General features: G+C 40.8%; 1 protein-coding gene across 1 annotated transcript in view; it reads left to right on the forward strand.

Moving 5' to 3' along the window:
* The window catches only part of ESYT1 (extended synaptotagmin 1), an 83,077-nt gene that overhangs the window by 42,286 nt on the left and 27,421 nt on the right, over window positions 1-13,370 (forward strand). Inside the window, exons 5-15 of the mRNA XM_081934850.1 lie at window positions 1,101-1,173; window positions 2,782-2,871; window positions 5,120-5,175; window positions 6,199-6,322; window positions 6,404-6,580; window positions 6,786-6,868; window positions 7,157-7,205; window positions 7,782-7,871; window positions 9,621-9,713; window positions 11,857-11,928; window positions 13,241-13,327. Of these exons, the coding sequence (XP_081790976.1) occupies window positions 1,101-1,173; window positions 2,782-2,871; window positions 5,120-5,175; window positions 6,199-6,322; window positions 6,404-6,580; window positions 6,786-6,868; window positions 7,157-7,205; window positions 7,782-7,871; window positions 9,621-9,713; window positions 11,857-11,928; window positions 13,241-13,327 (994 nt within the window). The remainder of the gene's footprint in view (window positions 1-1,100; window positions 1,174-2,781; window positions 2,872-5,119; window positions 5,176-6,198; window positions 6,323-6,403; window positions 6,581-6,785; window positions 6,869-7,156; window positions 7,206-7,781; window positions 7,872-9,620; window positions 9,714-11,856; window positions 11,929-13,240; window positions 13,328-13,370) is intronic.

Here is a 13,370-nt window from a genome sequence, read left to right on the forward strand (position 1 = left end):
GTCTCACAAATACCACTGACTGGGGCTAATGGTTGATACGAGTTGCTGCCAGCATCCTAGGAATCAACCAAGTACCTTCTTAAAATATAATAATAATAATAATAATAATAATAATAATAATAATAATAATAATAATAATAATAACAATAATAATAATAATAATAACAACAACAATAATAACAATAACAACAACTACTATTACTATTATGAATAGATAGTACTATTTCTCTGTGCAGTAATTGCATTCCCTTTTGCTTAAGTAAGTATCTCTACAGGTAGTCCTAGCGCTAGCTGAATGAGTAATTGGGACCTGCAATTCCATTGCCCAGCCACATGGTCAAAAGCGCTACATCAGATGACTGTGCCAATTTATGACAACAGTTGTAGCAGTCACATTGTCCCTCAATCATGTGATTACCATTTGTGACCTCCTGCTGGCTTTCCAGGAGATTTTGCTTGGGACCAGGCAGCGAAGGTTGCAAATTGCGATCATGTGACCAGAGGACACTACAATATTGTAATTTGCAGGCTAGTTGCCAAGCACCAAAATCACAATCGGGTGACTGCTGGGATATTACAATGGCTATAACTACAAGGTGCCATCGTAGCTGCCCCCACCCTCCCTTTCAACACTGTCATCACTTCAAGCAAGCACTGAATGAATTATGGTTATTCAACAATATGTATAGTATAGTATGTGAACCATGTTCAGGTGGCAGGTGTAGGGGGGAAATACAAATAGGAAAGCACTGGTAGCAGCAGCCTCTAAAAAAAGCTGCTCAGACGGACAGAGTTGAAAGAGATACCATTCTCTAGATCAGTGATTCTCAAACGTTTTGGCTCCAACAACCATTTACATTCTAAAAATTATTGAGGACCGCAAAGAGATTTGGTTATTATATCTATCAATTTTAAAAATCAAAACTGAGAATTTTAAACTATTCAGTTGACTTCTCAAGCCCTATGAAAGGATCCTGCAGACATTCTTAGACCATACTTTGAGAATCACTGCTCTTGACCTTTTGTTGGCCTCTTCTTGTGCCGTCTTGCTCCTTCGGTCCCCATATTGCTGTTTTTCTTGATCTTTCCTTCTGTGACAGCTACGTGGGTGATGTCCAGATTGACGTGGAAGTGAAGAAATTTTTCTGCAAGGCTGGAGTGAAAGGCATGCAGGTAAAGTAGACTAAGGACTGAGATCTAAATCCTGGTCAAAATTAGCCTTTCTCCCAGGGAATTAGGAAAGTCTACACCTCTGAGCACCAGATTGAGAAAAGCAAATCCGCAAACTATATCTTATTACAGGTTTTTAAGATTAAATAAATCACATTCCTTCTCCAAACTTGATATTCTCTAGAAACTTTATAAAACATCAATAATTCCTGCCCAGGCTGATCTTGGGCAGTAGATACACTATATTGCCAAAAGTATTTGCTCACCTGCCTTTACTCGCATATGAACTTACTGTAAGTGACATCCCATTCCTAATCCATAAGGTTCATATGATGTCGGTCCACCCATTGCAGCTATAACTCTTCTGGGAAGGCTGTCCACAAGGTTTAGGAGTGTGTTTATGGGAATTTTTGACCATTCTTCCAGAAGCACATTTGTGAGGTCACACACTGATGTTGGACAAGTTTACGTAGCCTGCCACTTCATGACTGAGTTGCTGTCGTTCCCAAACACTTATAATACAGCTGATAGCTGACTGTGGAATATTTAGGAGCGAGGAAATTTCACGACTGGATTTGTTGCACAGGTGGCATCCTATCACAGTTCCACGCTGGAATTCACTGAGCTCCTGAGAGTGACCCATTCTTTCACCAATGTTTGTAAAAACAGTCTGCATGCTAGGTACTTGATTTTATACACCTGTGGCCATGGAAGTGATTCTGATTATTTGGATGGGTGAGCGAATACTTTTGGCAATATAGTGTATCTCTGAATTAGTTCTCGGTGATGAGGGCATATTTCTGAAAATAGTTTCCTCTCAGAATTCTGCCATTTGCAGAATGATGCAGGAGATCTTTACTTTGGCAACACACTGTGTTATTCCCAGCAATCCCATCTTGCCTTTCTTCCTGTTAGACTTCTTTTTTTAAAAAAAACATCTCTGCCCATCTGGTGTCTTTTCACCAATCTTTGAAAGATAGCCAACCAATTCTGGGCATTCAAGAAGGGATTCTTCAGCTGCACTGGAACTCTTTAGAGCAATGTTTCTACACCTCAACTACTTTAATGTAGGTGAACTTCTACCCCCACCCACCCACCCAAATTTCCCAGCCAATTCTGAGAGTTGAAGTCCACCCATCTGAGGTTGAGAAACAGTGATTTAGAGAGTGAGGGTAAAAGTTAAGCCAACTAGTTTTGAGTCCTGGAAGGCAAAAAGGGCTGGTGATATTTCATCGATACCATTAGCTCAGAGGTGGGTTTCTGCCGGTTCGCCCCCTGATCGGGTGAACCAGTAGTGGCGGTGGTGGGAGGCTCCGCCCGGATGCTTCTGCGCATGCACAGAAGCTTTTGCACATGCACAGAAGCGTCACACAAGCGCAAGAGTGTGCATGAGCGAACCAGTAGTAAAATAAATTGAAACCCACCACTGCATTAGCTTCAGTTTCCTACCATTGTTGAAAGGAGGCTCAAATGTTGACCTACCCTGTGACATTGTTCCCCCTCCTGTTTGTCAAAGTGAACTGAGTCTTTATTGATATGGAAGGACTATCATCCTATGCTTGCTTCAGAGCTCAGCAATTGGGAATCTCATGCTTCTCATTTCCCCTATAGCTACATGGCATGTTGAGAGTCATTCTGGAACCCCTCATCGGAGACGTCCCAATCGTAGGAGCTCTTACCCTGTTTTTCATTCGTCGGCCAGTAAGTATTCTGGCATATTCTTGGTATTTTCCCAAACTGCCAAGTCAATTGTGGGTGTTATTGTTTCATGTCCATCCCAAATTTGTGATATTGGGCACCTCAAGCCGCTAAAGCAGACACAAAAACAATAAACCAAACCCAGATAAAACAACAAAAGATATAAAATTATTAAAACCAATTAAAACCATCAAACAACTTACAATCCATACATCACAATCTGTATAGGTATCTTGCACATTCAACACATTGCTAGATCCCAAGCACAATGACAAATCCATATCTTCAGATACCTTCCACAAAGGCAGTAGTGTAGGAGCCAATCTAACCTCCATGGGATGATGTTCCAAAAGGCACATGCTAAATACAAAGAAAAAGAATAGACAAAATTATTTTAAAAAGAAAGCTCTAAAAAGAAACAAAAACATGCAGGGCATATATTCATACATTACTAATATATATTGATATGTTATTGATTCATCGGTTGTTGGTAACATCAATTTTGCAGTCCACTATATAGTTGGAGCCATCTGTTTGTCTTTGCAATGCTGAACAATACATTGTTCAGTTGTAAGTAAAGTATAGAAAATCTACATTCCTTGTCAAGATGTTAACTCCCTGTGATAGGAAAAAGCTTCAAAAGAATATCGACATCTGAAAATGTTGAATCTCAAAGTCAAGGTGAATTCACACAGAACATTTTTTTCTCAAGTGAAGAGTGTTAAACTCTGGAGAAGCATATAATAAAATAAAGCAGGAGTGTTAAACTCAGGGCCCATTGACTGAGTCTGCAAGGTGTTTAGATCTGGCACATGGGACTGCCTTGGAAACAGAAAAGGACCACCCGCAGCCCTTCTGAGGTCCATTTTCGCCAGCAGAGGGTTGTAGGAGGCTGTCACATATGAAAACAGAGTTTGGGAGCCTGTTTTCACTGGCAGAGCGCTTGGGCCACCACAGGCACCAGCAACACGAATGATTCAAGCTGGCCATGCCCCCTGGCCACGCCCCTTCCTCGGTCCTTTCAAGGTCAAACACAACCCTGATGCGGCCCGCAATGAAATTAAGTTTGACATCCCTTGGTGTCATTGTATCTCCAAAACCTAACCATTTACTCAGGCCTTCTCTATAGGTAGAAGTAATTTCTGAAATACTATTTCGTGTTGAAAAACTCATGACCTGTTGGGCATTCCTTAAGAGATATTCCCTTACCAAATTCCCTTAATGCCGTGAACGATGATAGAATTTCGAATGCGCTGCCTTCACTGGAAAAGTTGGGATACCCTCAGAGATGCATCTGCCTTGAAAACAGTACCTGTTGAACCGAATAGCACAGTCCAACATCAGCACAGGAAATGTTTTGTGACATTGGGTATTATGTCATAAACCCTTTAGCCCAAGTTGAACAGTATAGCTAAGTCAAACTCAATTCAGGAAATGTTTTATGATATTTGATCATAAACTGCCTTATGGCAATGGTTATGTTATAAACTGTTTTATCAAATTTGCCAAATTTCAGATCCTTGGGAATCATGGGTCCCAGATTTTGGACACGCTCTGTAGGTTACCCTATTTGACATACCTTGGTTCAAAAATTGTTGCCCTATGATGCACTGTTTTACCTGAGTTAAAGGTTAGAGGAATGAAAGCTTTGATAGTATATAGCTACACACATGCACGACAGTTATAAAAAGTTTTAAAAAGTTATTTAAGAAGCAAAATAAAAAGAATTTTTAAAAACACTATAAAAAGGGAGTGCCAGAGTGTGGTTGATATCTTCATGTGTCTCAGTGATAATGCTGATTTCATGCCTCCGCTATCTTCCTTCCTTGATCAATTACCCATTTGACCGATAGTCATCTCTTACTGATTCCTCTGTTTGTCAGTACCCTACAAAAATAAGCTTAACAAAGGCCAGTGTATTTTGAGTGTTAAAAATAATCTGATGCTTTTTCATGGACTCTTGATTGTACCCATTCAAATGCCATTGATTCAAGTGTTGTGGGACCAAGCAATGCTTGTGCATAAATGAAGCCATTTGTAGAAGCTTTGGGTTTATATATAATAGAGCTTCCTGATAAAACAAATACTTGAAAATTATGTGTATTTTATTAAATTCTATCATTAGAGAATCTGTCACAATACACAGCATTATGTAGAGGTCTTTGCAATACCTTCAATCTTGATTATTTCATCGCTATCAACCCTCTACAGTAGATCTACTAGTAATTTTTACATTGCACATTTTTTCCAGGCTTTGGACATTAATTGGACAGGAATGACCAATCTATTGGATATCCCTGGACTGAGGTAAATTTATGGTGGCCCTAACTTTCTGAGAGGTTATAAGAGAAGCACAAGAAGGAAATGAACATAACGGTTCTAGAAAGATCTAGGGATGTATGGGCCAAACCTGCTTAGGAAGGCATCTTGTGTGAACCCAGGATGCAGCCCGCTGTGGGGCTAAATGTGTAAGAGAGCCAAGAGTAGCAAGGTAGGGAGATTTTTACAGACTGAAGGAAAAACTTAAAGAGGAAGAAAATTGAGTTTGTTGAAGACGAACATTCTGAAAGCAGAACGGCATTGAGATCAATATGGAGTTTATGTTTGCATGAGGTAACTTGTTGAGAGAGCATGATTAGCAGATTATTAAGAAGTAGCATGTAAGGATGTATAATTATATAAATATAATGATGAGAATAGCTGGGAATTGTAACCAGGTCTACATCTCGGCCAAAATTAGGCTAGGGGGTGGGTGGGTTTAAAAGCACAATGACTAGGTATACTTTTTTGTTCTATTTGTTTTAAAAGAAGGAGGAAGATGTATGTTAAAATTAAATATGTATATTGAAAAGGAATTATAAATACCATCAACATAAAATGGAGCTTGCTCAGAAGCTGAAATAAACCAAGTAAATGAGATGAAGAGTGGGAAGTAGAGGGGAGAGGTAAGGGAAGAAGAGAGGGATAGGAGAGAGGTCAGGGTGGGGGGAAGAGGAGGAGAGAAAGGAGGAGTGGAAAGGGGAGAGAGGAGAAGGAGAAAGGAAGGGGAAGTAGAGAAGAGAAGGATGACAGAGGGAAGGAGGTAGGGAGGGGGAGGAGAGAGGGAGAAGAAAGTGATGGATACAAATATGGTGTATGGAGAGCAGAAGAGCCAATAATTGTTTTTGGGAGTTGATGGTAAGATGAATTGACGTAAACATTTAATAATACAATACGATGTTGGCTATGTAATAGTATACATGTGATTATATGCTATGGAAATGAAAGAATAAAAAACTTTATATATATAAAAAAAGTAGCGTGACCAGCAGGATCTATTTTCCTCAACAGCTCACTGTCTGACACAATGATCATGGATTCCATTGCCTCTTTCTTGGTCCTCCCCAACCGCTTGCTCATCCCACTGACCCCTGATCTCCATGAAGCAGCTGAACTCCGTTGCCCAATTCCCAGGGTAAGGCAGAATTACTGGTGGGATGAATGTTATTGCTTGGTGAGTTAGAGTGGTGGACGTGATCTTCTTTCTCCCTTCCAGGGCATTGTCCGCGTATATTTAATGGAGGCTAAGAACGTGCAGTCCAAGGATAAGTATATTAAAGGGATGATTGAGGGCAAGTCAGATCCATATGCCATTGTGCGTGTTGGAACCCAGGTCTTCACCAGCAAAGTCATTGATGAGGACCTCAATCCCAAGTGGAATGAAATGTATGAGGTAATTATCTGCCTGATAAGGTGGTAATTTAAATATAAATGTTGAGGGACGCTACACGTCATGTCTAATCTCCCTTCTTATCTAAGCTTTCCCATTTCATGCAATACAACTATCATTGCTTTCCTTTCACTGTTGGAAGAAGCACTCCTATGGCCTGCACAATTAGTGGTATCTGCTCTGACTCCCCACCTCACTGTCCCTACAGTTTGTTGTACACGAGGTACCAGGGCAGGAACTGGAGGTGGAGCTGTTTGACAAAGATCCCGATCAGGATGACTTCTTGGGCAGGTGAGAAGCTGGGTGGGTTTTGGTTTCAAATCAAGCAGGAAATTGAGACCTAGTTGAACGATGGTGGGTTGGAAATTGGAACTTCACTGCTGGAGATGATTGGGACAGTATTGGAAAAAAATATAGAAACAGTTAAAAATCCAGGCTAAAGATCAGCAGCTTCAACCCCAGCTCAAGAAGTTGGATAAAGAAGTTGGTCTGCATAAATCTGACTGCATCTTGGGCCTCTTCATTAAAATCCTAGAATTGGTGGATATGCCTTTATCAGCATCTTCTTTCTTTTCTCAGGATGAAGCTGGACTTTGGGGAGGTGTTCAGGGCTCGTGTGTTAGAGGAGGTGAGTACCGAGGAGGGAAGGTGGCTGATTCATACCTAGAACCAACCAGAGGTTGGCTAAACCCAATTGAAAGGGTACGGTCATGAATAGAGAATCTTCAGCTAAATGAAAACAAGGGGGACTATAAAGGCTCTTGTGGGTGGGGAAGAGAATAGGATGGTAGAGAAATTTTAAAAGTGTCATAGAACTTTTGTATGTGTTTGTAACAATTTGTATATCTTACAAAAGCAAAAAGGTACAACTTGAGGATCCGGAACTATCAACAGCCACAAACACCTCTTCAAATGTTGCTACGAAATTGTAATTTTAATAGGAAGAAACTCCTAACTAAAGGGAGTATATTTCAATTAACTGAATTGATTTCATTTAAGCAAAATTAACTTTTTCCCTTTGTCAGATATACGGGATGTAGCCCTGCTACATCACTCAAGATCAGAGTTTGGTTTTCAGCCCCTCTCCCCCTAAAAAAAAGTTATGCATCCCTGAGTTATAGGAACAAATCTCTGTTGGTAAATATTAAGGGTTTTCCTATCCATTGAGAATTTCTAATTTCCTTTCTGTTTGCTTTCCTGACAGTGGTTCCCGTTACAAGATGGGGGCCAGGCACGTGTGCATTTACGGATGGAATGGCATACACTCATGTCAGATGTTTCCATGTTGGATCAGGTGAGTGCAAACACTTAGAGAAGAAACATTTCGTGATTTAGTGTTGTTGTTGTTGTTTGGGGGGGGGCACTATATTTGAACCATTCTTCTTCGTGAAAATAAGAAGATATGCCAACTTATTGCTTACCCTGATGGACAAAGGATTCCAGAGTCTTGGTTTTTCCTATCTAGTTACTTGAGTTTCTTTTGGAGAAGCCAAAGATTGGTGAGTCTCAAAACTTTAAATTAGACATTTAGAGGAAACGTTCCTTAGAGAAATATACATATTATGAGAACTAGATAGGATTCTGGATTAAATTTGGACCGTGAATTGCCAATTGACATATATTTTTATTATTTCCACAAGGCAAGCAGGGTTCTGTGGCTTGGGAGGCATGATGGGAAACTGACTGGGGAATTGGGGGAATAATCTCAGAAGAATGCTCTGATATAAGCTGGGATAATAATAATAATAATAATAATAAATATTTATTTCTTAGCCGCACCCTCTCCCGAAGGACTCGGGGCGGCGTACAACGAAACATATGAAATAAATATGTGGACAAAACAAACATATAACAGAGACATATGCCGAGACATACACAAGGAGGAGGTCGGCTGACAAATAAAACAATTAAAATACAGTATTTAAAAACCCCTAGATAATTAAATATAATTAAAATACCCAATAAAAACCCGTCAGGAGCGATATGGTTAAATCAAAGTTAAGCCAGGCCAGCTGCTTGGAATAGGTGAGTCTTAAGCTTAATACGAAAGGAGCGGAGGTCAGAGGTATTCCTAATATCCGGAGGGAGGTCATTCCACAGGGCTGGGCCCGCCACAGAGAAGGCTCTACTCCTAGGCGCCGCCCCCCGACACTGTCTAGTGGACGGCACCTGGAGGAGGCCCTCTCTGTGCGAGCGAATTGGTCGCAGGGATGTATGGGGCAGAATACGATCCCGCAAGTAACTAGGTCCTGAGCCATGGAGCGCTTTAAAGATTATTATCAAAACCTTGAAACGCACCCAATAGACCACAGGAAGCCAGTGCAGCTCGCGCAGGAACGGTGTCACATGGGAGTACCTAGTACTCCCCATAATTACCCGCGCGGCTGCGTTCTGGACCAACTGTAGCCTCCGGGTGCATTTCAAGGGAAGCCCCATGTAGAGAGCTACATGGGATGAAGATGAGCACAGCTTTAGAAGAAAGCTGAACATGAAAAATGGCTTGTAAACATCTTCTCTTGTTAAAACTATGTTGAGAGCCACAATTGGGTCTCTTCGGTGAGATCGGAGATATGCTATAGTGTTGGCGAACCTTTTGGCACCAAGTGCTGAAATGGGCTGGGGGAGTGCGCGTGTGTGTGCCGGAAACTGGAAGCTCAGCCGCCTGGTGTACATGCACGCCCCAATAAGATGATCTTCCAGTTTCCGGCATGCGCACCGGCCACCTGGTCTTCCAGTTTCTAGCACGCATGTGCGTGTGAAGGCCAGCTGGCTAGTGCGCATGTGCATGCCAGAATCCAGAAGATCATCTTCCCAGCGTGCACATGCGCATCGTGCGGCTGCTCTTCCAGTTTGTGGTGCTCAGTTGTACATGAAAACCAGCTGGCCGGCGCACCGGAACCCGGAAAAGCAACAGCTCACATGCCCAGAGAAATGGCTCTTCATGCCACAGGTTCGCCATCATGGCTATAGGATATAGATATGCTAGGTATTGTGTTAAAAAGTGCTAGTTAATGCTGATTTATTTCTTATATGCTGTTTGAAGGTTCTTCAGTGGAACAAAACTATCTCCTCAAAGCCAGATCCTCCGTCAGCAGCCATCTTGGTGATATATTTAGACAGAGCACAAGACTTACCAGTGAGTAGTCACAAGATAGCATCTCCTTCATAATAGATTCCTTTATTTCACCAAAAGTCATTTTTTAATATGAAATGGGGCAGAGCTTGGATGTGAGTTTGATGTTTATACGTTTCTCCTATCCCAAATTTCGGAAACTCTGGGGATTGCAACGGTTGGGAAGGCATGGGCAGAGTGATGCAGCAAAGCAGCCACAAGCAAGTGTCTTTTTTTAAGCTACTTATTTATACATGAAATCCATACATTACCTTCCTCATGTTGGACTCTAGGTAGTTTACAACCATTTATAATAAAAATATGATCATGAATATCCTATGGTGACCAGCACCAGTGTTTTAGCCACAGTGTTCTGCTTTCTGTGTACATGTTTTTTGTTTATATTGTAATTGATACTTAGAAATCAGTAATCCAGGTACATAAAAGGAAGATCTGTTCCAAGAAACACAAGAGAGGCTTGTAAAAGATGTTAAAGAGCTCGCTTCAATGCAACTTCCATGATGCAGCTTTGTACAGAAAACATTCTGCCATGTGGCCTAAGTTTGATCACCTTGCAAAATTGAAAGGCTGTTTTGCCTGTGCATTAGTTAATGTTGGTAAACAAAATTAACTTCAGAGTTGATCAACGTATTAAGTTATCCAAGATTGTGTTGAGTTTCTTCTTAACTTAGAAGTTCTATAAATGAAAGGTGGGGAGCTTTTTCCTTAGGCATGTTGACCTAAAACTTTTGACAGACTATGTTTTTAAACACATATCCTACTACCAGTAATTATATTCTTCAAGAAAACTTTTACCTCAACTCTAGCCCACTGCAGAAACAGTTTACCTTCATCTTTAGCTGTTCTGGTTTTAAAGTTATTTGAGCCTTTCACATAAGCATTTTGTGACATGAAGCCTACTCACCTACCGTGTTTCCCTGAAAATAAGGCCTACCCTGAAAATAAGCTCTAGCCTGATTTCAGTGTGCTCCTAATATAAGCCCTACCCCAAAAATAAACCCTAGTTAAGGCTTTAATCGGCCAGGGAGTGGGTGGCGTGGCCAGCAACTGCTTCCTTTAAATTGTTCAACAATTATATAAGAACAGAGATTCCTCCCAAGTCTTGTTTTAAGACTAGAGGAATCTACATAAAAGAAGCTGTCAGGAATGGCACATGACAGGTTGGGCATCAAAGTGTCTGTGCTGATACTAATCTCCCAAAAGCCTCAGTATTGCCTGTAGCAAGGAATGCTATGAGATACAGATCCAAAATCCCTAAAGGTTCTTAGATGAATCCATTAGAATCGATCGGGAAGGACCTTGGAGGTCTTCTAGTCTAACCCCCTGCTTAAGCAGGAGATCCTATACCATTTCAGATAGGTGATTGCCCAGTCTTTTCTTAAAACCTCCAGTGATGAAGCATCTACACCAGGGGTGTCCAAACTTGGGAACTTTAAGACTTGTGGACTTCAACTCCCATAATTCCCCAGCCAGCATCGCTGGCTGGGGAATTATGGGAGTTGAAGTCCACAAGTCTTAAAGTTCCCAAGTTTGGACACCCCTGATCTACACTTTCTGAAGGCAAACTGTTCTACTGGTTAATTGTCATCACTGTTAGGAAGTTTTTCTTTAATTCCAGGTCTCCTTCATTACTTTCCATCCATTGTTTCTTGTCTTGTGTTCTGGTGCGTTGGAGAATAAGTTGACCCCCTCTTCTTTGTGGCAACCCCTGAAATACTGAAATACTGCTATCCTGTCACCCTCTAGTCCTCCTTTTCTCTAGACTGGCCATGCCCAACTCCTGCAACCGTTCTTCATGTTTTTGTCTCCAGGCCTTTAATTATGTTAATTGCTCTTCTTTGCACTTTTTCTAAAAGTCTCTGCAACTTTTTTGTAATGTGATGACCAAAACTGGATGCAGTATTCCAGACGTTGTCTTACTAAGGCCTCATAATGCGGTACTAATACTTCACGTGATTTTGATTTTATGCCTCTGTTTATACAAGCAAGAATTGTATTAACTTTTTTGGCTGCTATGCCACCCTGTTTAGTGTCATCTGCAGATCTGATGAGTTTCCCTTCTATTCCCTCATTTAAGTCATCTAAGATTCTTCACTATGTCCTTCCCAGATGAATGCTATCATTTATCTCCTCTTACTTTACCCAGCTGAAGAAATCTAGTAAGGAGCCTAATCCTATGGTCCAGCTGTCAGTTCAGGATGTCACTCGGGAGAGCCGGGTAAGGATGTTTACTTTTTCTAGTTGCCTTCCATTTGTAGCCATTTGATGTACTGTATGTATGGGGGAATACTGGTAGCACATTGTAGATTTATAAGGTGAAATGCATCCTGTCCCATTTCTTTCAAATTGTAACATCTCATAGGAACAGCGCATAGGTGGAAAGGCTGGTTGTAACTTTTATTAGCCACTAGTTGATAACCTGGTGTTGCCCGGGTATTTATTTGTAGAGGGAAAATGTCTGGACCAAACATAATTTCTAATGTTGGATTTTCCCCCTTACCAGAGGGAGCCCCCTTGTGGAGTACTGTGAAGCTGTTACCATGGCAACTCCACTGCACTGTACAGTAGAAGCCATTTTACGGCAATACAGTAGAAGCCATTTTAAAGCACAACAGGCTATATCTTAACAGAACACACACACCGAGGGGTGTTAGGGGTGTCACGATGTTAAAAAGTTTGCTAGATATGAACTGATTGGAAACTGACACTCAAGAGTTAAACTAAGAAAGCTTTATTGCGCAGGTCATAAATGTTATCTGAAAGTGATTTATTGCGCATGCTTCACACATTCCAGAGCTTTCCTTTCTTTTGTCCGGCTCCGGAGCTTTTATTATCAAAATGTAACAATTTAGTTAACTTTCTGTTTTATTTACTTTTATTATTTTTCGTATTAAAGTTTGTTTATTAATTAGAATATACTTCTCAAAGACTTTTATTTTATTTTATTTTCTTAACATCATCAATGATATGCTGAAGGGAATCAGCCCGGTCCATAAACCTCATTTTTCATCAGGGTGTTTTTTCCCCCTGACAAGGGGTGTCTTACCCTCCACAGTATTTGTTTCCAGAGAGTAAGTCATTATGTACCAGGTTTGGTTGAAATTGCTTGAGGCGTTCCAGAATTATGCTGGAACAATACACACACACAGCCATTTATATATATGAAAGAACTGGCAGTATTTGGCTTTGAGAAGAGTGAGGAAGGAAAGATACGATAATGCTATTCAAATGCCGGAAATTATATCATACAGAAGAAGACCAAGACCTCCTCTTAATCGTAGAATGTAGGACATAAAACAAGAGTCTGAATTACAGATAGGCAAGATGCCGGTTGAATATTAGAAAAAAAAATGTTCTAGTAGAGAAAGCTGTTTGCCAGAAGATGTAATTTCCCAGAGAGGTCTGTCCTATCAATCAAAACAGTGTTGTTTCTAACTCTGTCTACAGAGGGCAATAGAACTCCATTGTCATTTTTCTCCTAGTGCTACATTGTAATTTCCTTCCTTCCTTCCTTCTGTCCTTCCTTCTAGGTTGTATATAACACTGTTTCCCCTGTCTGGGATGATGCTTTCCGCTTTTTCCTGCAAGACCCGACTGTTGAGGACATTGATATACAGGTAAGGCTCCTATTCTCTTCCAAACCCACCCAGTCACTTTCAG

The sequence above is a fragment of the Natrix helvetica genome (genome assembly GCF_964273705.1).
Source record: "Natrix helvetica genome assembly, chromosome: 1".
NCBI classification, from domain to species: domain Eukaryota; kingdom Metazoa; phylum Chordata; class Lepidosauria; order Squamata; family Natricidae; genus Natrix; species Natrix helvetica.